The 25,908-nt window shown below is 47.5% G+C and overlaps 1 protein-coding gene across 1 annotated transcript; it reads left to right on the top strand.

The window, feature by feature from the left end:
• Positions 1 to 712: 712 nt before the first annotated feature.
• Positions 713 to 25,908, top strand: trpm6 (transient receptor potential cation channel, subfamily M, member 6). The gene is made up of 40 exons (XM_079750600.1): positions 713 to 878; positions 982 to 1,061; positions 1,146 to 1,184; positions 1,411 to 1,588; positions 3,186 to 3,399; positions 3,625 to 3,752; positions 4,195 to 4,366; positions 4,624 to 4,798; positions 4,898 to 5,021; positions 5,121 to 5,193; positions 5,403 to 5,503; positions 5,941 to 6,075; positions 7,099 to 7,152; positions 7,511 to 7,651; positions 8,267 to 8,386; positions 9,065 to 9,336; positions 10,905 to 11,133; positions 12,010 to 12,150; positions 12,704 to 12,850; positions 13,508 to 13,636; positions 13,959 to 14,210; positions 15,717 to 15,891; positions 16,303 to 16,420; positions 16,829 to 17,019; positions 17,326 to 17,458; positions 17,941 to 18,301; positions 18,689 to 19,334; positions 20,471 to 20,553; positions 20,772 to 20,853; positions 21,183 to 21,229; positions 21,353 to 21,417; positions 21,528 to 21,553; positions 21,648 to 21,698; positions 21,902 to 21,967; positions 22,346 to 22,686; positions 23,069 to 23,151; positions 23,499 to 23,704; positions 24,096 to 24,147; positions 24,237 to 24,355; positions 25,591 to 25,908. Exons 1-40 carry the CDS (start codon positions 846 to 848, stop codon positions 25,644 to 25,646), a joined length of 5,838 nt encoding a protein of 1,945 aa, XP_079606726.1. The 5' UTR covers positions 713 to 845; the 3' UTR covers positions 25,647 to 25,908.

Below are 25,908 nucleotides of genomic sequence, written 5' to 3' on the forward strand. Positions count from 1 at the left end.
AGCTGGACTGGGTAACACCGGTCGCAGACGACTTCCCCGGGGCCCACGGTCGAAGGACCACGCCCCCAGGGCCAGGGACCCGAAGAAGACGCATGTGGCTTTTAAAATAAAAGTAGCGTGTAACGCAGATTATTTTTTTATTGATTAATTTTAGCCTGTTATTATTCTGTATCTGCTGGGGGTCACGGAATATATAAGACTTTAAATTTAACTGGGGGTCCAAAACTATTGAAAACACCTGATATACGTATTCACTTAACACCATTATTCCACCACATCATCTATTAATGAACATATTTGCTTAGTTTACAGGTGTTTAAGTCGACTTGGATCAAAGCGTCTACTAAACGCCCTAAATGTTAATGGGAACGTGAAGCCTTTCAGCCATGCCTATTGCAAAGCTCATGCCTGCGTGTTGTTGTTTGGGGTTGACACACAGACGTGCCCATGTGAACACTGGGCTCTCACACACACACACACACACACACACACACACACACACACACACACACACACACACACACACACACACACACACACACACACACACACACGCACACAGGCTTAAAAAGCCATGCATATCTCAGGAAGTGCTAAGGAAGTGGTTTTTCCTTTTACTAATGTTGCAACCAGTCAGGCCTATGTTTCGGGGTATTCTTATCTGGGGAAAATCCCGGAGCTGATGCATTGAGTGGGCAGAACGAAAGAAGGATCGATGGCAGGTTTACTATCTTCCCATCGCTGTACCATTTCCAATGTTGCAAGAATCAGAGAGCGCAAGGCAGAGACGGATGCTTGGATATTGCGCTGTTGCTGGTGGCTGAACGAGGAAATGTGACTTAATTATGTTCAACGACGCAATGGGCTTCACTGGAAAGGTCCCCTCAACTATATTGTAAAAGCTTGGCTTTAGATTCGGGCGGCGAGGTAATTTAATGCTCTCCAAACTTTTAAACAAGTTCACTTTTTCTTTATTTTTAGACACGGAGATCGTGGATCGAAGAAAGCTTCTCCAAAAGAGACTGTGTGCATTTTATTCCTTCCACGCGGGAGCCACACCGGTAAACGGACTCTTAGTTTAACACAACCAGTCTCAGAGAAAGTCTAAAAAAGAGGTTTAAAATACTGATTCCTGTGTATTACAGATGTGTTCCAGTATGCCACGTTTGTCAAAACCTGATCAGGTAGGCTATGATATTTTATGTTCCTAGTTTATATATCGGTTATTATATTTTGCCTCTATAGAGCCTATTATTAATACACGTACAGTATATTAGTAAACATAAGATATTGTCTGATTGTAAAATGTTGGTCTTGTATGGCCAACATTTCAGCGCCACACTTTTTGGCAAGTCCTTTATCAACAGATCCTTGGACTATAGTCCTAGACTCTTCCTCTGCACTGCTCAGATGCTGCTGCGGGCGCCTGATAGGAGAACATTCCTGGCGGTATTCCTGCCCCCGAGTATCTCCTGGGCCGGAGGTGGAGGAGCACTGGTCCACAGAGTGCCACACCATAGCCAGCCCCACCGATTCCTATGGCACCATAGACTTCCAGGATAGTGCCGCTCGGGTCTGTCGCGCAAAGGTGGGATATGAAATAAGTCCAGACCCTTCAAAGGAGTGAACATATTGAACTATCATTCAGAATGCGCCGTGCCAAACAGGGGAGCTGTTAGTATAAAAACTAAGGGTGCACTCACACTAGGCCATCTGTACCGTGCCCAAGTCCCGTCTCACACCTGTACCGTGCTCAAGGCTCGTTTTCGCCCGTTTTCGCCCGTATAATCAAGGCGCTGGTCCTCCACGGAAAAAAGTGGAGCGCATCAAGCCTGCATGCACACAGCCTGCGCGCTGTATACAAACATTCAGTCACGAGGAGATTCAACCTTTAAAATTGAGCAGAAATACTTTTTAATGTACAGTTAGTCATTCAATTTATCAAGGGGCTTTATTTAATGCGTTCGTTTCAGGCGTCCACACGAATCCTCCTAACGAAAGGATAGATTTGAAACCACCTCCGAGGGTGGTTTCAGAAATGTGCGGTTTCGAGCACCGGATTCGCCGGCTCCGTCTGGACGGTCGGCCGAAACGCACAAGACTTACGCGGTTTCACCAAAAAATCGGCTCCGTGTGGAGTCTGTGGACGGGGCCTATTGTCTTGCGAACAACATTTCTTATGGGCGTTTTTTACGTCATCTATTACGGCTCCAACTCATGATTATTTAGTTTATTAGATATCTTTGTTGAATTGTCATTGAATAAGGCAATAGCACATGTGAGGGAATGTGTTATAGCTTATACATAGCAGTTCTACAATTATGTAACAGTAATAATCAGAAACAGATTTTGATTTGTTTGTTAAATTATTAATTTATTCGGCACTGCTATCACAAACAGTTGCTGGACTTGGAATCGACTGTTGCCAAGCAGAGCATAAACATTTTCCTGCCAACTAGTTTGTAACCTTTATACAGGGCCGCTGCTGGCCATTTCGGTGCCCTACGCGAGCGGAGGGGGGGGGGGGTAAAAACATATATTAGGTAAAAACATATAATTGCCGAAATTGAGTGATAGGTTATGCAATTAAGAAAAAACAACGGTGGGCCTCTTCATAACTAATTTATATATTTTTTTAATTCAATAATGTAATAATTTTTATTTTTTTATTTTTTTACAAACCATAATTTTTGGTGCCCCCCCCCCAGGTACTTGGTGCCCTACGCACTCTGCGTACTCTGCGTATAGGGAGCGGCGGGCCTGCCTTTATAGGTCTTCACGTTACTGCAGGAGAGCTAGTTTGTTATATGAATTATCTGTATGTTTTCATTTATTGGGCAGCCAGGCAGTGAAATTAGAGTCTGTTGGCATGGTTGATTCCGATTACCTTACAGCTATCGCCGTTAATGTAATTAAAAGTTCTTCAAAACACCTGTCAAGTCGAGTTATACCTTTTTGTAAGTCCCAGTGCTTGGTCATAACTGTTATAACTACAACTAACTAGGATGTAAAATATATAATTGTATATTATGTATTATATAATGTGTAATAACTCTCAACCCATGTTACCAATCAGTCATCCGAAGTCCTAGTTTTCTCGGAGAGCGAGAACAAGGAACCAACAGGCTCGTAACATGCGCTGTACAAAAACCATTATAAACGTATACTGGTCCTTTCCTCTCCAGTACGTCCGTGTGTCAGTGGACTCCAGAGCCGACGACGTTCTCCAGCTGATGCTGAGCGAGTGGCAGATGGACCGACCCAAGCTGCTGATCTCTGTCCAAGGGGGCTCCGAGAACCTCATCCTAACCCCCAAGGTCAGCCAGGCCTTTGGCAAGGGCCTGCTCACGGCCGCCCTCAGTACCGGGGCCTGGATCCTCACCGACGGAATCAACACCGGTACGAGTCGGGAACGGACGAAACTAATCGATAATTGTTGTTCTTCCGGGTTTTTTTTCCGCAGATGGTCTTCATGATTTTTAAAGCATTCATTGTCTTGACTCTCATTTGGTACTAAGGCCATCCGTAGGAACTGGTGCGCATGTGGAGTTAATGTCACACAAAATCCTTACGCATGCTACGATTGTGTTAATAACAAAGTCCTCGTTCAACGGCATGGTCCAGGCGTCTCCAAGTACGTGGGCGAGGCCCAGAAGAAGTTTGGGAGCCACAACCTCAGGAAGAGGAACACAGTGGGGGTGACCCCGTGGGGGATGATCAACAACAACAACAATGACCTCATCGGCAGGGATGTGAGTTTGAAACCCATCGCTCTATCTGGTTCGACTATAGCGCTCATCACACTTCATTCGGGGAAGAGGTTCGGCATGCCTCGCCATTCTTTTACTTGTTGCACCTCAACGATTTTTTTACTTGCAGCAATCGATGATGGCAACGCAATGTTGTGTATGATTATTCAGAAAATCAAGGCGGCTAAGTTTAATTTTGACCCAATTTCCCTTTTCTCTACAACGACTCCATTTGTCTTAACTAACGGCAAGTTCGGTGACCCAAACGCATTGAGTCCAAAACAAATATGTCTAGAAAGGACTTTTATTTCATCTCGGCCAGCCGACATAACATATCATTTCATTCTGTAGTAGGCCTATACTGACCGCTTCAGTGTAAATCTCTAGCACCTTCTACTGTCATTCGTTCTTGCCCTTCATGCGGTCCCTCTTGTCCGGTTGTTAGGTGTACCGGCCCTACCAGTCTCTGGGAAACCCTCTGAGCAAGAGGGACTGTCTGAACAACTTTCACTCCCACTTCCTGCTGGTGGACGATGGCACCATAGGCAAGTATGGGTGCCAGCATGGCTTTAGAAGGCGCCTGGAGAAGCACATTCAACAGCAGAGGATACACCCTCGTGAGTTGCTTCCTATGTGTTTCTTGTCCATTGATGTTTTTTTTGTGTTTCTATATTTCTATTGGCTGAGTGTACTTTAGTGTCTGTAATTAAGTGCTCACAACCAAAACAACATCCCTCAGGATCATAAAAGTAATTTTAATCTGTGTGTTGTGTGGGTTTTTGTGTGTGTACACTCAGGCTTGAAAAGCAGGTTTACTAGTGTGACATCTCATCAGATTTACCAGTTTATCTCTGTACCCCCCACCATCTCATAGGCATGAACCTGGGAGTGCCTGTGGTGTGTGTGGTGGTTGAAGGAGGTCCTGCCGTGGTCACCACAGTGTTGGACTACGTCAGCAGCAATCCTCCCGTGCCAGTGTTTGTGTTCGAGGGATCGGGCAAAGCCGCAGACCTGCTTGCCTTCTTGCACAAGCAGACTGCTATGGATAGGTATTCGTATGGGATGTTTGTTTTAACTTATCTGGCTTGCATTGAAGATCTGGCCTGCGAAATACAGCTCTACATACTCTATGTCATGTATGTTGATAGACAGCTGGATGCTGACCTTCAGGAAGACTTCCTGGATAAGATTGGAAAAGAGTTTGGAGTGGACAGTAAAGAAGCCTCTGACATCTTTTATCTGCTTCTGAATTGCATGGATTACAGGCTGTCGGTTAGTAGAGGAATGGGTGTGTTTTACAAATGGAATGTTTGCTACTCCCTGAAATGATAAACTTTTGGTTCATCCATCTTGGATCGACTGAATGCACAGATCACCATCTTCGACTCAGAATCCAAAGACCAACAGACGACAGATTCAGCCATTTTGACTTCTATACTCAAGGGTATTTCTATTGTACATCTTCGTTTTGATATTATTGCAAAAAGCTGATTTATTGTTTCCTGTTTGGATGCAAAGAGAATTTCAACAAATATGACCAAAAATGCTTTTAAAATAAATTGCCTACCCCAGCTTTAAGTGACCCATCTATAGCGAATACAGCATGGTAAAAATCCCCATTTCGGCTGTGCTCTCTATCCCTATGATCAACAGGCACCAACGCCAGTCCTGCAGAGCAGCTGGGCATGGCGCTAGCATGGGACAGACCGGACATTGCTAAGGACAAGATTCTTGTGTATGGGCAGTACTGGCAGGTAAGGGCGACCGGATTCTCCCCTCCAGACTACAATAGCATTGTGCTTCTAAATTATTATCCATAGATTTCATATCGTTAGCCTCTATGCATTATTGCCAAAGTCATATTTTGGCCAAATTGTGATATCTAACCCAACTCTACTCTCACCTCACTGCACCTCATTGGCTATATCATAAGCCAATCAGAGTGCTTTTTACATTCCATAATCCCTATCTGCCTAAGAGAAAATAGATGACTTAGGCAGATAGGGATAAATATAAGATGAATCCTAAAACATAACTGAGGCTATGATGCTATGAGGCTATTGCTATGATTGTGCTACTCCAGTCCACTCTAACCCGACCCTCTGTGGTGCCCAGAGAGAGTCCACTCTAACCCGACCCTCTGTGGTGCCCAGAGAGAGTCCACTCTAACCCGACCCTCTTTGGTGCCCAGAGAGACTCCCTGGAGCAGGCCATGCTGGACGCCCTTGTCATGGACCGTGTGGCATTTGTCCAGCTGCTCATCGACAACGGCATGACCATGAGCCGGTTCCTCACCGTGGAGCGCCTCGAAGAACTCTTCAACACGGTACTCAATACACAAGAAACTGCTTGCTAGCTTTTTTTTTCTTTCCGTCGCTGTTTTTCTTCAACTGCCTCCCAGCTTATCTCTGTCATTCCTTGGGCCTGCCACAGGTCATTTTACTGTAAACAGCTTTACTCAGAGGATGTTGCGACATCTTAGCCACAATGCCCTCCATGGAGATTTGTAAAACAACAGCACGTCCACACAAAGAGGATGACCAGCGCTGTCCAGAGTAGGGCAATATTGTGAAGTCTTCTGCCATTCAAATAATCAGATAAGACCTTATTTTCATGAATGGAGGGAATTGCGACTTAAAGGTTGTAATATATCAACTCTAAGTCGCTTTTGGCTAGCTAGCGTCCTTAACCATTGGACTCCACTACTAGGAATCAGATAAGGGGAACCAAGTGGGTAAATGGTTGAAAAGAAGTTCAGCTGGTCAGTTGTTCACCCTGATTGTTTCCCCTGCCCAGTGTTTCAGTGTGTCTCCCTGGACACTCTCTTTGTCTCAACTTGGCTCTCCCTCATCGCCGTGTAAACAGAGGAAATGCCAATTGTTCATTTCAAGGCCCCCAGAGGCATAGAGCTTGACTCACATTTAGAAACTATGGCTGGACTTCACTCTGAACCATAATAATAATAGTCAACTTTAATGGTAATTTCCATAATACATGATTTTCTCAAGACACTAAGACTATGTAAGCTCTGAGTTATTATCTAGTTAGTAACCATTTCACACTTTGAGCCTTGGGGGCGCAGATTTACGTTGTTGATACAGTTCAAAGAACGTCCACCACAAAGCCTTTTCCAAAGAAAGGATTTCTTGGGCAATTCATCTTTTCTTCTCCTCTATAGTTGTGTTAATTTTTCTTTTGGTCCACTGCTTTGAGACTCTTTACGTGCCACCCTAACCTATGGATAAGAAGTCCCTCAAAAAGAGAATCAGCCCTTAGATATTCATATTAAACTAAATTTCTTATTTAGTGCAAATATGAAGTAAAGTACAAATGTAAATGTTTCTTTCAGCCACAGGCCTCGTCCGACTGTTTTCTCCATCACCTCGTCGCAGATGTGAAACAAGTGAGTGGCCCTCATTAGTTTTGACTCCACTCCAGATCCCGCTAGTTTAACGTAACCGACCACACATAGATCCACCTCCATCTCCGTCACGTGAACCTTACGATGCAATCTTAAAGGGGACATGTTATACCACCAGGTTTGATTGTGATTAGATCTAGGTGGACACGCCCACCTGTGATGTCAGAAGCTGCACATTTTCAAAACAGCTTGTAATGGCTAATCACACTCACACCTGGTGGTACAATATGTCCCCTTTAACGACCGATGAATTCCCATGAAAGCAGCAGGAAGGTTACCCAAACCAGCGGTCCCCATTTGCATGTGTGTCGTGTGTGTGTGTGTGTGTGTGTGTGGTCAGAGCTCGATGCCAAGAGGCTACCGTCTCACTCTGGTCGACATGGGCCTGGTGATAGAGTACCTGATCGGAGGAGCGTACCGGAGCAGCTACACACGCAAGAGCTTCAAAGCAGCCTACAACCTCCTGAAGATCCAGAACAAAGTGAGAAGGAAAGCAACACTCCGTTAACAACGCCATTAAGATGATTCGATGAGGATGTACATATGGGGGGGCAGTATAGTCTAGGACAGTGGTTCTCAAAGTGGGGTCTGTGTACCCCTTGGGGTACTTGGGAGTACTACAGCGGGTACTTTTTTTCACCCTGAACAAGTTTCAATTCTAAAAGCTAGACAATAAAAATCAATGAATTTGACAAGTGGTTAAAATGTAAATCTGAAAACAAAGATAAAGGAGAACCTTTTTTTTTTCTCCCAAAAAGGTTTTGTGCCTGTGAAGGGGGTACTTAGCTGGAAAAATATCTTAAAGGGGGTAAACTAATAGAACAAGTTTGAGAACCACTGGTCTAAGGGTTTGACCGTAAGCGGAAAGGTACAAGGTTGGAATCCCAATGTTCACAACGTTCTAGAGCAAGATGCTGTTACCTTGAAGCTCCTCACTAACAAAACAATCACTGTGAACCGCTTTGGATAAAGCGATCTGCTAAATGACCAAACGGCATGTACGTACCGTCTAGACCCACATTGTTTTATAAACAGTGTGGGTCTATCTTGGATGCCTATCTCACTTCACCTGACCGCTCCGCCTGTGTTGACGCAGGAGAAAGCCCGGGGTAGCGCTCGCTTCCTGTCCAAACCGAGGCAAGTGCTGACATCCAACCCCACCAGAGTTCCACAACGGCCTCACTTCTTCAGAACCGCTCAGCCGTACAAGTCCAAGGTGGGCGGGGAGGCCGACACACAGACGAATCTGTTGAGTCACACTTTGCTGCTCGCTTGGTTGATTTCCGTTGCCCACTTTTTGGAATGCAGCTGTCTATATTTAGTTCTAATACTCCTTTAAAAGGAGCTATTGTTACGCAATGGAAATGTTTTATACTTTTTACTACTTTTATTGATCAAGCCATTCTAATGTCTACTATCTAACACCCGTCTACACGTCTAAAGGGTTAACTCTGTGTGGCTTGGCTGTGTTTCCGTTGCTCACTTTTTGGAATGCAGCTGTCTATATTTAGTTCTAATACTCCTTTAAAAGGAGCTATTGTTACGCAATGGAAATGTTTTATACTTTTTACTACTTTTATTGATCAAGCCATTCTAATGTCTACTATCTAACACCCGTCTACACGTCTAAAGGGTTAACTCTGTGTGGCTTGGCTGTGTTTCCGTTGCCCACTTTTTGGAATGCAGCTGTCTATATTTAGTTCTAATACTCCTTTAAAAGGAGCTATTGTTACGCAATGGAAATGTTTTATACTTTTTACTACTTTTATTGATCAAGCCATTCTAATGTTTACTATCTAACACCCTTCTACACGTCTAAAGTGTTAACTCTGTGTGGCTTGGCTGTATTTACCCCCCCCCCCCCCCCCCCCCCCACACACACACACACACTCAGGGGACAGACCCGTATCTCGGCAACCAAGAGGCGACGGCATCGGCGACCGCGGCCGCTGACGTCACGCTCCTCGTGCACTTCAACTTCAACGACCTGTTTGTGTGGGCGGTGCTGCAGCGGCGCCAGCAGATGGCGCTGTTCCTGTGGCAGCACGGCGAGGAGGCGCTGGCCCGAGCCACGGTGGCGTGTAAGATGTACCGCTCCATGGCCTCAGAGGCGCGCCAGAGCAACGTGCACGAGACCCTGGCGGACCAGCTGAAGGCCTGCTCGCTGTAAGGGACCGCAATGGAAATAAGCTTTATTGTGTCATCCCTGACTGTTTATGTATTTTAATGTATGACACAGAGTGCTTTTCATATTTTATATATCAAAATGGTCAATTAAAATCAATCAATCAGTCAAGGGGGGGTCTCTACAGATAGGAGGTCCTGCTCTCTGTAAGGGGGCACGCAGATCGCCGTGTTGTTTGACCGGTTGCCATGGTAATCCCTGTGAGGTTAATTTGCAGTTGCGGTGTTGCCAGCTTACTGTTACATTAAACTGTAATCAGAAAACGCGGTTATATGCTATAGACCCTATAGTATCTGTCGTATGAAGGCTGGGACGAATTTCAAATTATAAATATGTACACTTTATTTTGAAAGTACAGACCGGCGCGATTCCCATTGAAACGAATGGCGCGGTGATTATTCTTCAAAACTAAGAGCTGTTAAATTGTGGAAAATGAATTAAACTGTAATCAGACAACACGGTTATATGCTATAGACCCTAGAGTATCTGTGGTATAAAGGCTGAGACGAATTTCGAATTATAAATATGTACAATCCGTAACGTTAGCTCTCTGGCTCATAGCTCAGCGGACTAGAATACCTCATAGAATCATTGCCTTTTGGCCGGAAATGGAAAGGGGGGCTGTTCACGTTCGATTGTAGTCTTTTCGCTCGGTTCTTCAAATCATCAGTAGGGCTAGAACCGAGAGAAAAGACTACAACCAAACGTGAACACCCCCCCTTTCCGTTTCCGGCCAACGAGCATTGAGTCTTCCAACAGAAATCAATGGGATTTACAAAATGCGCTAAATGTGCAATAAAACACGATAGAAACTGTATTAAGCTACGATACTTGATTCAACCACTCTATTTCATCCTAGACAAACCTCAAAGGGGGCTCAATGTTCAAAATGCCGGAAAAATAGCTCACAGCAACATATTGAAAAAAAGAACTATGAACTAGTTCATTTTTTGGAACTGTGAACTTAGTTCAAATTTTTAAATTATGAACGTTTAACTGAACTAGTTCATTTTAAAATTTGTGAACTGAACTTTGAACTAGTTCACGTAGAAAGTGAACTTTCCCAACACTGTCTACAGATAGGAGGTCCTGCTCTCTGTAAGGGGGGGGGGAGAGAGATAATGCACAGTGTGTCACGGCAGTATGTTACTGAACATGAATAGAAACTGAGCAAATCACGTCAGAATAATGGTTTAGCTGTTGCTTGTTTGAACTTTGTCTGCCCCCTTGAAAAGGGGACATGGTTGACTCATTGAAACTGGCACTCGTTGAAAATGTATGGCTTGAACCAATTTACATAGTGCCTCTGAATCCAAACCTGATGTAAACATGGTGAGTTGCTTTGAATACTGTGTGCGTATGCACAACAACTTGATTTTTCTTTCTGATTTACCGTTTCATGATTCAGCGAAAGACAGAGGCAGGTCATTATTGAGGGGAGTAACACGAGTAGGCCTGTTTGTCAAGTGATCCATGCTCACCACGTATCGGTTACGTTGATAACCATCGGATGTGGTTCACGTCCCGTCCCCCTGTCCCCGTCGGTCAGCGAGTTCGGGCAGCTGTCGGTGGACATGCTGGACTGCGCCTTCCGGCAGAACGAGCAGATGGCCATGAAGCTGCTGACCTCGGAGATGGAGGCCTGGAGCCACTTCACCTGCCTGCAGATGGCCGTGTCGTCCTGCCACCGGCCCTTCGTCGCGCACACCTGCACCCAGACGCTGCTCACGGACCTCTGGACCGGCTCCCTCAACATGAGGAAGAACTCCTCCTTAAAGGTACAAGAGGCGCTTGGAAAGGGACTCCTGTTGAGCGGGTTAAGGCCCGAGCTCGGTTCGATTCGCATTTATTGTGCTGCAGGGGGCCTTTATTTGAATGCAGCCGGTTATGCTAGTTTACAGGGGTCGGCTTAGCTCACGGAGGTAGAGCTCGTGGACTTGCTAGTTCGATTCCCGGCCCCTCCTCGTAGCTGAGGGTCGAGGTGTCTTTGAGCAAGGTACCTCACCCTCACTGCTCCTGACGAGCTGGCTGTCACTTCGCATGGTGCGCTCCGCCGTCGGTGAGTGAATGTGTGTATTAACTAAGTCGTAAGGCGCTTTTGATAAAGGCGTCTGCCGAATGCCCTAAAGGTAAATGCAGCCAGGCAGGAAACCACAACACAATCGACAGAGTAAGACACACAGAAAACATTTTAAATTCAAATTGAGACATTCCATCCTGTAAGGATAAAAACACATAAACAGTTTGCGGCCATGTTCTGTTACTACACCACACCTAGGTGGCGGCCCCACTCCACATAGGTGACCTTCCTGGGCTCCTCCGAGTGGTGGGGTTTCCCCTGGGTCATTGTCAAGTGTGCCGTAAATTCGTGATACACGGCCTGGTGTTGGCGCCATCCAGGGGGACTCCCCTAGTGTGGGTGGAGATGCTTTCAAACCGTGCCCATGGATCGCTCAAAGGTGTCCAAACTCACCGAGCCCAAGAGAGAGGGGGGCAAAAGGAGTAAGAGGGGGGCAGCAGGAGTAAGAGGGGGGCAGCAGGAGTGAGAGGGGGGCAGCAGGAGTAAGAGGGGGGCAGCAGGAGTAAGAGGGGGGCAGCAGGAGTAAGAGGGGGGCAGCAGGAGTAAGCCTCCCCGTGCTGTGGCCCTCCTCCAGATCCTCCTCAGCCTGGTGCTCCCCCCTGCCATCAACCTGCTGGAGTTCAAGAGCCAGGCGGAGATGTGCCACGTCCCCCAGGAGCCCTCTCTGTTCGGCAGGGGCCCCGGGGGGCCCCCCGACCCCCAGAGGGAGAGCCAGGTAAAACAGCGAGGGGGCCGGGGGGGGGGACTCGTGGTAGACCCGCAGTCTGTTCGTCCATCTTTTATCGTCTGTGTTTATTATCTCCGAATTGTATTGTGTTTGATCGTGTTTGTGTGTATTATTGTGCTGTGTGTTACTGTTAGTATTGTATGTGTCTGGCTACTGTATTCTGTTCTATTCTATGATCATCTAGGTTTGTTTATGCTATTCTATTCTAGTTTGTGTGTGTCTGTGTGTGTGTGTGTGTGTGTGTGTGTGTGTGTGTGTGTGTGTGTGTGACCTGGTGTTTCATTCTATGATCTAATTTTTGTGTATGTGGGATTTCAGGTGTTCGATTTTATGATGTCATTTGTGTGTGTGTGTGTGTGTGTGCCGTTGCGTGTGTGTATGCGCTTGCGGGCGTTCGTGCGCGCGTGTGTGCCTGCGTGCGTTTGTGTGTGTGTGGGCGCGTGTGTGTGTGTGTGTGCATGCGTGCGTTCGTGCCTGTGCATGCGTGTGTGTTTGTGTGTGTGCGCGCGTGCGCTTGTGTGTGTGTGTGTGTCTCCTGCAGGACGTGGAGAGTGGCCAGTCGTGCACTCAGTCGTGCCTGGGCTGCATGTCGCAGACGTGCTCCACCCTCACCAACTTCTGCGTCTTCTGGATCCGGAGGTTCTACGAGTGCTACACCGCTCCCGTGGTCAAGTTCTGGTTGCACACCGTAGGTGGACAAGCCCCCGCTCATATTACTGTCACTGGGTATATATAGATATATATATAGATATACATTATATATATAAACATATTGTTGTGCACATGCTCATCAACCTCCTTGTCAGCGTTTTGGGACTGGTTATGGGTGACCTCACAATGATTGATCTCATTAGTTGAATGATGATTGATGATTTGATGATTGGTAATCTAATGAGACATGATTTGATGAATTTCATGATGATCAGTAATCTCATGATTTAATGAATTTGATGATGATTGGTAATCTCATGATTCATGATTTAACGAATTTGATGATGATTTGTAATCTCCTGATTCATGATTTGATGAATTTGATGATGATGGGTATTCTCATGATTCACAATCTAATGAATTTGATGATTGGTAATCTCATGACTTAATGAATTTGATGATTGGTGATGTCATTATTCATGATTAAATACATTTGATGATGATTGGTGATCTAATTAGAAACGATTTAATACATTTGACGATGATTGGTGATCTCATGAGACTAGATGTAATCACTATGGCATGGAGATATTCAACAATGCACTAGTTTGGTGTGATCTTGCTCTTGACCAGCCTGATGCACTCTACGTACGTATCTCCCCCATCACTCTGTCCCTCCTCCTCCCGCCTGCAGATCGCCTACCTGATCTTCCTCTTGCTGTTCTCAATCACCATCCTGGTGAAGATGGGCGACCGCCCCAGCATTCAGGAGTGGCTGGTCATCGCCTACATCCTGTCCACCGCCGTGGAGAAGATTAGAGAGGTGAGAGAGAGCGAGAGAGCGAGAGAGAGAGAGAGAGAGAGAGAGAGAGAGAGGGGGGGGAAAGACAGAAAAATAGAGACACAGAGAAAAGTAGAGAGAGAGAGAGAGAGAGCGAGAGAGAGAGAGCGAGAGAGAGAGAGAAGAATAGAGAGAAAGGCAGAAAAAGAGAGAAAAAGAGAGACTGAGAGAAAAAGAGAGAGAAAAACAGAAGAATGGCTTTAGTTGTCTGTAGGATGACTATGAGTAGGAGCTCACACATCCACCATAACACAGCAGCAGGAAGTAGCGCCGGGCGCCCCAATCACCTGCTCTCGCCCCCCAGGTGCTGATGTCGGAGCCCAGGAAGCTGAGCCAGAAGCTGAAGATCTGGTTCTCCGAGTACTGGAACGTGTCCGACTTTATTGCCATCCTGCTCTTCGTGGCGGGGCTGATTCTGCGCTGGCAGACGGGCACCCTGCGGGTGGCGGGCCGCATCAGCTACTGCCTGGACATCATCTTCTGGTTCGTCAGGGTGCTGGACCTGCTGGCCGTCAACCAGCACGCCGGGCCCTACCTCACCATGATCACCAAGATGGTCCGTTGGGGCGCTTTGGATTGGTTTTATACATTCATATTTACATTTTTATACATTTATGCTTTTAGCAAAAGCGACTTGAACTAAGTACATTTGTCAGAAGAAAGAGAAACAAAAATATATCGCTGTCGGTACAGTAAGGATGTTCATAGAACCAAGGGTCAAGCACTAAGACAAAATTAATACTTTTTGTTGTTTTACTCAAGTGGTTATAGTCGTACCCCTCTGCTCCACTAGGGGGCGCCAGCGTCGTGTCTAGCGAGCGTTCCGTCACATGGGTCATTCGGCTGGGATACGCGGGCATCATGAGGAAGGGAAGGCCCTCCAGTCCAGACGAAATCTAAAATGGCCTGTATTGTAAAAGCTCGTAGGGTCACAGGTTGACGTGACGCTGATGGCGATGCAGCACCTTTAGTGGAGCCTGATTATTAAGACATGGGGCAGGTTAGTGTAACCGAAAGATAAAGGCCTCGTTCCCCAGTGTCTGTCTGCACACTACCCGAAGGCCACCATGAGAAAGACGGCCTAACCTCGTGCTACCCCCTCGTGCTCCTGCACGTCCTCTGAACTCGCTGTTGATCTCCATCGTGACTGTGGATTTCTTTTGATATTTTTTCATCTCAATCTCATGCAAGCACCTGCTCTCTCTAACTACAAAGTAGGAATTACTCTTCGGCAAGGTGAGAAACAAGTTATTTTATTAAAGAGAGGAAGTTAGTTTGGCAGAGTACAGGACAGTAGGACAATTAAAAAAAAAAGGAGGCACAACTTGAAAACAACAAAACTCCAAGTAATCATGGAGAATAATATTGTGGCGACCAAAGGTGTATTAACCGATGTAAATCGCTTTGGATAAAAGAGTCTGCTAAATGCTGGTTCAGATGCGCAAGGGATTCTGGGGGTTCATCTATCATCGGGGTTGTTGTTGTTTAGTGCGCCATTTTCCATGTATGAGGCGGGTGTTATAATAAAGGCAGTCCGTAGTCATGCGGTGTATTGTGGTGCAGAACTACTTAATTGCTTAAACCTGGGCTCCCATCTCATCCATCCCATTCTGCTCGCCACAATATGTCTGTATATAAAACCGGAGCAGTACATGGATGTTTGGTTGTAATTAGGCATCTACCTATGTGGATTCATTAGGGCCGATACCGATTTTTTTTATCAGCCGATGACCGATACGCTGATACCGATTTTCTTGAACCGATATTTGGAGCCGATACTGCTTTTGCTCCGTCAATTTCCGTCAATCATAAAAATTACACAATGATGATAAAAAATGCTACAAGTCTCAATTTAAAAGAGGAACATTTGTTGAACTGTCTGTAAATCATGCCGGGAAATAATATGTCTAAAGAAACAAATAAATAAAAATCGGTGAAAAAAATTGGCCGATGTCAATACACGTACAAAAAGCAAATATCAGCCGATAATATCGGCTGATATTATGATATTATATACTGTTACTAGTTGTATTGTTAACCTTTGTAGTTTCACCTCTCCCAGACCAGTAACATGTTATCCATCGTGGTGATGATGGCGATCGTGCTGCTGAGCTTCGGCGTGGCCCGCAAGGCCATCCTGTCCCCCAACGAGGGCCCGTCCTGGAGGCTAGCCATGGACGCCGTCTTCCAGCCCTACTGGATGATGTTCGGAGAGGTTTACGCCGGAGAGATAGACGGTGAGTCGGGCTTCAGGGGGTTCCTCCGTTCGCCAGAAGGGAATTTAATTGAAGAACAATTAAATACGTATTTATCATGGCATGTGGCTCAGGGGGTAGAGCGGGTTGGCTGGTAACCGGAAGGTCCTCCTAGCGAGTGTCGGGGTGTCCCTGACTAAGACACCTCACACTAGGTGCCCCAGACGAGCTGGCTATGGCCCTGCGTGGTCGACTCCGCCGTCGGTGTGTGAGTGTGCGTGAATGGGTGAATGTTGGGCCATGTTGTAAAGCCCTTTGAGTGGCCACTGGTTAGAAAAGCGTTACACAAATGCAGTCCGTCTGCCGTCAATTGGTCAACCCTGTTTCAGTCAATAATGTACAAAGATTATATTTTATGTTTATTTGTTTGTCTATGTGTTCTGCATGGACCAGTGTGTGAGAGCAACGACAACGTGTGTCCCCCCGCCGCCTTCGTCACCCCCTTCCTCCAGGCCGTCTATCTCTTCTTCCAGTACATCATCATGGTCAACATCCTCATCGCCTTCTTCAAGTAAGACTCACCCTCTGTCTGTCTGTCTGTCTGTCTGTCTGTGTCTCTCTCTCTCTCTCTCTCTCCCTCTGTCTGTCTGTCTGTCTGTCTGTCTGTCTGTCTGTCTGTCTGTGTCTCTCTCTCTCTCTCTCTCTGTCTGTCTGTCTGTCTGTCTGTCTGTCTGTGTCTCTCTCTCTCTCTCTCTGTCTGTCTGTCTGTCTGTCTGTCTGTCTGTCTGTCTGTCTGTCTGTCTGTCTGTGTCTCTCTCTGTACTCTCTCTCTCTGCATTAAAAATCGAGTCTTCATCCAAGCTCAAGAATGTCTCACTGATCCTCAAATTCATTTTTCATTCCTCTTAAAGTTTTGTGGAATCTGTGAAAGACCATTGGATTAATCCTGAACAAATGTTTTAATTTTCCTTCCGAACAGCAACGTGTACTTTGACATGGCCTCCTCGTCCAATATACTGTGGAAGTACAACCGCTACCGTTACATCATGGCCTATCAGGACAGGCCGTTCCTCCCTCCTCCCTTTATCCTTCTGAGTCACCTGGCCCTGTGTGTCAGCACCCTCTGCAGGTGGCTGAGGGGTGCCACCAAGGGAAGAGGCTCAGGGCTCAGTGAGTATTCACTGTGATTCTGTGTGTTTGGGTTGCGTTATGGTTATATTATATTACACGTGCCTGCTGATTTGATTTGAGATGGCTATTTTCATTTTTTTTTCTTTTTTACATATTTTAGCTCTAATTCTGTCTTTTTCCAACATATTTTACATGTCTATTGTTGACATCTTTTCAACATAAATTTTTCGGTGTATTTAGGGACTATATTGGTAGGCAAAATCCGTGTAATTACCAACAAAAACATAGCTTCAAATGTCAGGTAACCAGTGTTTCTGCCTGGACCTTATCTCTTCCCCTGACCAGAGCTTTACCTCTGCCAAGAGGACCGCAAGAGACTCCACGAGTTTGAGGAGAAATGTGTCCATGAGTACTACCACCAGAAGAGCCAAGGTCTCCACAACAACCAGATCACACGGATTAAAAACACGGCGGAGAGGTTGTAATTTCTGATTTCTGTATTTTCCCATTTTTCTTCTTTTGTATTTTGTAATTTTAGTAATTAAGGTATAGTGGGTGAAAAAGAATATCATCTAGGAGAAAGGATTGGCATGAATTGATTAATATAAAATATAATATAAAAACATAGCTAAATTCATCAATATAATAAAATTATGTTTTTTTAATAGTGTATTATCCCCAAAAATCTGTTCAGTTGGTTGCTACCTCACCGCTGGTGGCTGCTTGCACACACTGGAGCTTTAAACGTATTAAACGTGTTAAAACCTCTTAAACAAATATTAAGTTACAATGGAGTTCAACCATCCTTTTCTTTCTCATTTCACCAATCCATAACAATTCGTTCATCAACTCTTTAAGAAACCAAGTGTCCCCCCCCCCCCCAAAAAAAAAAAAAAAAAACCCCACCAAAATACCCAACCACGGCACCCTGAGCACGCCTAACGACCGACGCGCCCTCAGGACGGCCGACATGTCGGCGGCGGTGGGCGAGGTCTCGGAGCGGGTCCACTCCATCCAGGACAGCCTGTCGGCCCTGGACGGCCAGCTCGGCCAGCTCCAGGACCTGTCGGCGCTGGCCGTGGACACCCTCAACCTGTTCTCGGCCTGCGACAGCCTGCAGCACCGGGACGCCCGCCTGGCTCCCTTCCGCCCGCAGGCGCCCCCCAGCGCCCCGCAGCGACGGGGGGCGTGCGTCAGCACCCCGCCCTCCCTGCTGCGGGGCGCCAGCCGTCTGGCCCTGCCCCCGGCCCCCGAGAGCCACGCGGCCGACTGGAGGAGCCGGCACCGGAGTCCGGGACACACGGAGAAGACGTCCGGGAAGGTCGGTCCGTCCCGGGTGGTTCCTCGTTGATCGATGCTGTGGGAATACGGGTTCTGGATTATGATTTCCTTGGGGAATCGGCACACGTGCCGCTGCCTCTTGTATGCAACACCACAATCGTGCTTTAGATTTGCTGTCAAGCATGGCGGAGTGCACCTACTGTATGTGTACTGTTTGCGAAGGCACACATTGAATGCAACACATTGCAAAGTACAGCTGTGCAGTATACTGTGTACTGTGTTTGTGTATCTGAACTGAATCCTTATACATTTGCAAACGATGCTTAATTGTAGGCCATAGTTGTTGTCGTTCACTTGTCATGCTTTTGTTTGCTATTTTTATGTTTTAAATTTTTACTATTTCTCCCGACGTAAATCCTCGGTCCAGGAATCGCAGGAATCTCCGCCCACTGCCGGGCGGCCGCTACCGGGGGGCGATGGGTTCTTGCCCCGCGGCTCCTCCCCTACGGGGGCCATCGGCGGCGGTCTGTGTGAGCGGCCGCCGCCCGTCGGCCCCCAGGAGCCGACGGCCGGCGGCTCGCTGCCCCACGCCCCCGCCGCGTCTGGGGGAGACGGAGGGCCGGACCACCGGTCATGGAGCCAGGACCCCGCCCCCTATCCCGGCCAGGGACCCACCGCCATGGAGGAGGAGGAAGAGGAGGAGGAGGACATGAGGGATCATAAGGACGGGCTCCGGCCGGAGAAGACCGACCCCGGCGGCCCCCCCTCCCTCACCAAGAGCTCGCCGGACTCCGCCTCCGGTTGGGACCGGCCGCGGCGCCGGCCGCTGCTCTCCAGCCGCTGGGCGACCATGCGCAGCAAGCCCTCGCGCTGGGTGGGCGTGGCCAGGGAGCGGACCTACGGCCACTACGCCTCGCTGTCCTCCAGCGTGGAGAGCCTGGCCTTCGCCGGGGCCCCCCTGAGCCCGCTGAGGGGCTCCTTCCCCCTCCTGGCCAGACCCCGGAGCGGGAACACTTCCCCGGGGGGGAGGGCCCGACACGTCCGGGCCTCGCTGAAGGGCAGCCGCAGCGAAGGTATTCTGTGATGGGCTTGTGAGGCCCCGGAGACACGGCCGTATCTGTCTGTACTGTCTGGGCTATGGGGTGAACCTCCATGGAGGGTCAGGGTTAGGGTTAGGGTTAGGGTGAGGCTGAGAGTTAGGGTGAGGGTGAGGCTGAGGGTTAGGGTTAGGGTAAGGGTTAGGGTAAGGGTAAGGGTGAGGGTTAGGGTAAGGGTTAGGGTTAGGGTTAGGGTAAGGGTTAGGGTTAGGGTAAGGGTTAGGGTTAGGGTAAGAGTAAGGGTTAGGGTAAGGGTGAGGGTCAGGCTGAGGGTCAGGGTGAGGGTTAGGGTTAGTGTTAGTGTTAGGGTAAGGGTTAGGGTAAGGGTTAGGGTATGGGGTTAGGGTAAGGGGGAGAGGGAGATATTCTATATTGAGTGTTTCATTTGCATATTAATTGAAAGGGTTAGGGTTAGGGGGAGAGGGAGATATTCTATATTAAGTGTTTCATTTGCATGTTTATTGAAAGGATTTGCATTAGGGTTAAGGTTAGGGTTAGGGGGAGAGGGAGATATTCTATATTGAGTGTTTCATTTGCATATAAATTGAAGGGATTTGGGTTAGGGTTAAGGTTTGGGTAAGGGTTAGGGTTAGATGTTATCTGTGATATGTTATCCCTCATATCAGAGGGATGTTTCGACTTCACCTACTGAGTATCTCGTCAGACTAATAAACTCTTTATTGGAGAGACAGAGCTGTGCTGAGCTGGTCTGATTCCCCGCCTCCTCTCTCGATGTCGTGCACTTTGTACTTCCTCAAAGTCCCGAGGTGTCATCCCTTTATTCACAGTCGCCGTAATGCGAGCAAACATTCGAACGAGAACTACGAACTTCTAACGAGATCTGCGTCAACGTCGGCCACATTAGTGCACGGTAATCTGCTCCGTAGCCAAAAGGGAAAATACAGTGTACCTGTGAAATATTCGTACATTATTTGGGTGAAATCGATTAATTGTAAATTTGCAACGGATTACGCAGAACGTTGTTTTCTGATGCGTAATTCACGCCTCGATAGCTCTTGATAATGTCATTAGAAGCGAGTGAAGGATTTCCATTGGCCATCACTCTAAGTGGCAGGAGTTTCCATGTGAACGCCTTTATTCTGTCCCCCCAGAATGGTCCAAATCCTCCGACCTGGGGCTCCGCTGGGGCAGCAGAGCTAGAGCCTTGAACAAGAAGACCGTCAAAATCCAGGAGGTGACTGTGACCCACCTCTGTTATCTAGATAAGATAAGACATGACGCAACTTTTTTAATTGTGTCTTTTCTTCGAAATTCCTGTGTTTACAGCTCAGCAGCAGGAATTAGCTGTGAAATCAGTGAATACAACATTTCGTACAATGGCATTGCATTTGGCCCAGTGTAACACAGTGATTTGAACTGACGCTCAATTTTCACTCCTCTTCCCCTCGGCAGAATATGTCTGACCTGCATAGGAGGAGGAGCAAGAAGCTCAAGGGGCGATGTTGGTCGGCCACAGCCAGCCTCACTCAGCTCAGTAGGTTCACATGACCCCGCTGACCCTTCGACCCAGTGGTCAGAGGGACGGCGCCAAACACAGGGCCATTTCCTGTTCTAGTGCGTAAAGTAGTTTCGGAATAGGAATTCAAAAGACATGTTTCTTCAGCGAGATAGTGCTGACCACGCAGATACGGTATGATGACCAAGAAAGGACCATGCCAGGCAGAAGCACAATGTGATGGTCCTAGTTTGAATCTTGGCCTACAGTAGATGGCTCAGATAGATAAACAAATGAAACAGACCATATTTATACACAAACGTTTTCTGTCTTTCCCCCTGATCGCACTTTATCAAAACACGTTGCAGATTGTGAGCCCGTGGAATTCCTCCAGAAACAAGCTTTTCTGCCTCCGGTAAGAGTGATCCCGCTGAGACCCGTCAGATCCAGATATATGGATGCCATTCGGTGGATGCTTTGACCCATGTTGGTCCCAGTCAGGACGTGTTGCCTGATGATGTCCCTGTTTCCTCAACAGGACCGGGCGAGTCCCAGTTCCTCCGTTTGGAACAGCTTCGCCCAATCAGTGAGCCAGCGGCCTTCGTAAGTCTGTCCATTCGATGGAGATTTGTGATCATATATAGTCAGCGTCGGTTCATGGGTATGTTGCTGAGATGATAATAATAACCAAACAACTGTTCTCTTATTTGCAGTTTAACTAGTGGAATCCTGCCTGAAGGTATTGCGAAAGGAACTCTTATATGCAATATTTTCTCGTGATTCTGTATAGATTCAAATTGGATTTATTGATTTATATATTTTTTCCATTGCAGCAAAGAACTCCTTACTACAATCAACTGAAGATTTGTATCCTCACTACTCAGGTACACACACACACACACACACACACACACACACACACACACACACATACTGCTTGCTCTGAGATATATTGCAAAAGTGTGTTTACACATATACTAGGATAAGGATAATATAATATAATAATAATTGGATAAGAATGAACGATATGGCACCCGAGCACTCACTGCATGACCTTCTTCTGACCGCGTTGTGTTTGCGGCGACAGCGATGGAGAGGAACAACCTGATGAGGCTGGCCCACAACATCCCTTTCACCCCGGCCCCCCTCATGGGTAGGGTCTCTGCACTGTCGCCCCCCCCCCCCCGCTGTCCACAGCCAACAGTACTTCACTAGTCATTATCAGATACCATCATACATGTTCTTTTAAATAACACCTTCGTAGAAAGCATATTCGCTGGTAACACCACATAACTGTTCCGATTCGTCAATAATAATTAATAAAAATCAATTGATAAACAATTATTACACTTAAGAAGGTATGGGACCCTCAATTCATTTTTACTGGTGAATGTATTTGAACTATTGAGTAGATACAATAGCAGTAACATATTGCGTATCAGAAAAACAGCTCCTTCCATTAAAATCAAATCTAATCTTCATGCGTAGCGACTAAATGCGCTCTATTCCCTCCGTCCCCCCCGCTCTACAGGGGGCGAGGAGGTGAGCGTCTACACCCTGGAGGAGGTGACCTCGTCGGGCCCCCCCTCCCCCTCCCCCTCCTCCTCCTCCTCCTCCTCCTCCTCCTCCTCCTCCTCGCCCACCTTCTGCTGGTCGTCCCAGGGGCTGTCGGCCACGCTGCAGACCCTCTACAGCGAGGAGGGCTCCCTGGACGGGGGGCTCTGCCTGGGAACCCGGGTGCTGTGTACCTGGGCGGAGCGGGACGCGCTGCGCCTCGGGGCGGTGTACGTGGTGAAGGCCTTCAGGCCCGAGGTGGTCCGCGTCTGGCAGAGGCACTTCCACGGCAGCACGCCGCTGCAGCTGTGTCTCAGGGTACGAGCGCCACCCCCCACCCGCCGGGGACGCCGGCGCCCGTTTGCAGTGGCTATGGGCGTGCCTTGTCTGCCTCCGTGTCTGCCCGTCTGTCTATCTTGTCTCCTTCTCTGTGTCCTGTCTGTCCATCCAGCTGCCTGTTCGTGCTTATAAGTGTGTCTTGTCTTCCTCTCGGTCAGTTTGTCTATCTGTCTTTGTCATGTCCCTTAGTGTGTCTTGTCTGCCTCTCAGTCTGTCTGTCTGCCGATCTGTCTTTTTCATGCTTATAATAGTGTCTGTCTGTTGGTATATTTGCTCATATATTATTGTTTGTTTTGAGTGTCGGCCATCTTGCTAACCTATCCCCCCTCCTCTCCCCCCCTCCCCCTCCCCCTCCCTAAAGGAGATTCAGCAGCAGGCCGCCGCCCAGAAAATGATGGAGGTCTTCAACAAGGTCAAACCCGAGGACATGCAGCACTCCCCAAGGTCTGTTGGCATGGGCTTTTTCTGATGTACAGGTGTGTGTGTGTGTGTTTCTTAGTTGTCGTGTTTGTGTTTCTGATTTGTTGTGTTTGTGTTTGTGATTCGGTGTGTGTGTGTTTTTCTGATTTGTTGTTTGTGATTCTGATTTGTGGTGTGTGTGAGTGTGTATGTGTGTGTGTGTGTGTGTTTCTGATTAGTTGTGTCTGTGTGTGTGTGTGTGTGTTTTTCTGATTTTATGTTTTTTTGTGTGTGTGTTTCCGTGAGTGTGCGTGAGTCTCTGTGTGTTGTTCTTTCCGATGTGTTATGGGTATCTTAGTGTGTGCCCATGACCATATCTCGCTCTGCCTCAGGTTCCTGGACCTGTCCCTGGTCCTGTGGCACTCCACCGGCCAGTGGATGACCATCGAGGGGTACATGCCCGGGAACTTCAAGAAGTACAACAACAACACCGGCGACGAGATCGCCCCCTGCAGCTCGCTGGAGGAGACGCTGCTGGCCTTCTCCCACTGGACCTACGAGTACTCCCGCAAGGAGCTACTCGTGCTCGATATACAAGGTGGGGGTGGGTCTGTGTTGTGCCTTTTTCGTATCGAATGCATTGTCACAAACGCATGTGACTTTGGCTTGTTTCCACACCTTGGGTATCGTGAAGGAGGCCCGGATGGTGGGATGGTGTGTAGTGTTCATCGAGCTTTCTGGGTTTCATCCGCAATGTTCTCTACCTGCCTATGGGGGGAGATCATTGAGCAAGATGTCTTAATGACCTGTGTGTGTGTGTGTGTGCGTGTGTGTGTGTGTGTGTGCGTGTGTGGGCCTACATCTATCAGAAACAACTGCATCAGTGATGTAAGTGTGTGTGTGTGCGTTATTTTTAAGCCTTACTAAATCAAAATCAGCTGCAGAAGTAATATTAATGTATCTCTGTGTGTCTTTTTGTTTCTTCACAGGAGTGGGAGAGAACCTCACCGACCCGTCGGTGGTGAGGGCTGAGGAGCAGAGGTGCGTTCCCCCCCAACCCTTCGTATGCTTCACCGACAGGAGCATCGCGTCTTAAGGGTTACCGTGACAATGGGGACTTGTTTCCTCAGATTCGGCGCCACAGACGGCGAGATGATGTTTGGGCCCGACAACCTGGGAGACGCCGCCATCAACCGGTTCCTCCTGAAGCACGCGTGCAACGTCAGCTGTCACCGGCTGGGCCTATCAGGTGAGAGAACGCACACGCAATCGGTTGAAACACACTTGAAGCGCACTTTGCCGCAGGCTAAGGCTCGTTGTTTGAAGTGTGTTGTGTTTGAGGGCATGAACGTTTAACATATTGTTATGATACGTTAGTATATGGTTATAATGATATATTATTTGATAGATTCAATTGATAGATTCATTAAACAGGTAAGGAGTAGCAGAGTACTTTTCCGCTGGCTAGTGGTGGCACATTGTTAAAATGCGTCACAATTTGAAGTTTATTTGCATGCGTGGTTCTATTCCAATATGCAATAATGTTTTTATTTGTTTGCTCGTATGAATAGTTAGTGTTTCAACGTGTGTGTGTGTATCTGTATGTGTGTATATGTGTGCATGTGTGTATATATATGTCTGGTTGTATATATATGTGCATGTGTTTGTGTGCATGTGTCTATAAGTATGCATGTACTTGTGTATATGTACACTATTTGCATGTATAACTATATTTATTATGTGTGTGTGCGTGCATGCACGTGCATGTGCCTGCGTTAGTGTGCGTGTGCACGTGCGCGTGTGTGTGTGTGAACGTGCAAGCTTTCCTATGTCGCCTCGGTATCGTCACTCAGGAGGGCTCCGGTTGGCTCCCAGATAAATCCCCGACAACATCAAATGAAAGGCGGCGCAGCGCCATCCGCCCGCTAATTACCAATCAGCCGCACTCCGCTTTATTTCTATGACAACAGCAGCGGCACCGGGGGGGCGGGCCCTGGCGTCGCGCGCTGAGCCGCCGCCGCCACGCTCGTTTGATTACGTATTAATCATGTCTTTGTGCTGGCGATGCGCCGCGGAGGCATTAGCTTTGATTAGCTATTAATTAACTTCTCGGGTGTAGACGTGACACCGGCGTCTGGAGGATCTGGGGGGGGGATAGGGGAGAGGGGGGGGGGAAACACAAACAAGCTTAGGCGAGACACACACACCGCAAGCGCAAACATAGTGGCTTGCTTGTTTTGATGTTTCAAAGGTAGCTTTGTGTTTCCCTCCCTCGCTCGCTCTCTCCTTGTGTCCTCTCCAAGATTTTTTTTTTTCCCGCTCAAATCAAACCGAAGCCGTTCTTCGGGGACCGGCAGGACCGCCTCTCGGGCCCGTCTCTATTCCGTTTCTTGTGTTAATGACTGTTGTCGGTGCTGATGCTGCTGTTGTCGTGGCGATGTGTTTCTCTCCTCACCCTGACGGTGGTGTTTCTGTGGGGCGCAGCGTTAAGGAGGGGCTCGGACGCGCGGGGGAACGGATGGGAGGATGGTGACCTCTGACCTGGGAAGTGCAAAAGGTCTTCGGGGGCAACGGAGGCCGATTTGGATGGTGGTTCGCAGCCAATGTTTTCATGGAGTTGGATGTAAAAGCAGGACTGGAAAGTTCCCCGTTGTTGTTATTGTGCAATTATTATTTTTCAATTTTTATATTTGTATTCAAAGATATATATACGAAAAGAAAAAACACTACAGTATATGCATAATTTGTTAACATTTTATGTTTGAGAATGGAATATTGCAATAATCCATATATATATATCGA

This window comes from Pollachius pollachius (genome assembly GCF_949987615.1).
Source record: "Pollachius pollachius genome assembly, chromosome: 1".
Lineage (NCBI taxonomy): Eukaryota > Metazoa > Chordata > Actinopteri > Gadiformes > Gadidae > Pollachius > Pollachius pollachius.

Coding starts and splice junctions, on each gene's coding strand:
- trpm6 (XM_079750600.1), top strand. CDS start 846: ATGTTCAACGACGCAATGGGCTTCACTGGAAAG. Junction 879..981: donor CAATGGGCTTCACTGGAAAG/GTCCCCTCAACT, acceptor CTTTATTTTTAG/ACACGGAGATCGTGGATCGA. Junction 1,589..3,185: donor CTCGGGTCTGTCGCGCAAAG/GTGGGATATGAA, acceptor TTTCCTCTCCAG/TACGTCCGTGTGTCAGTGGA.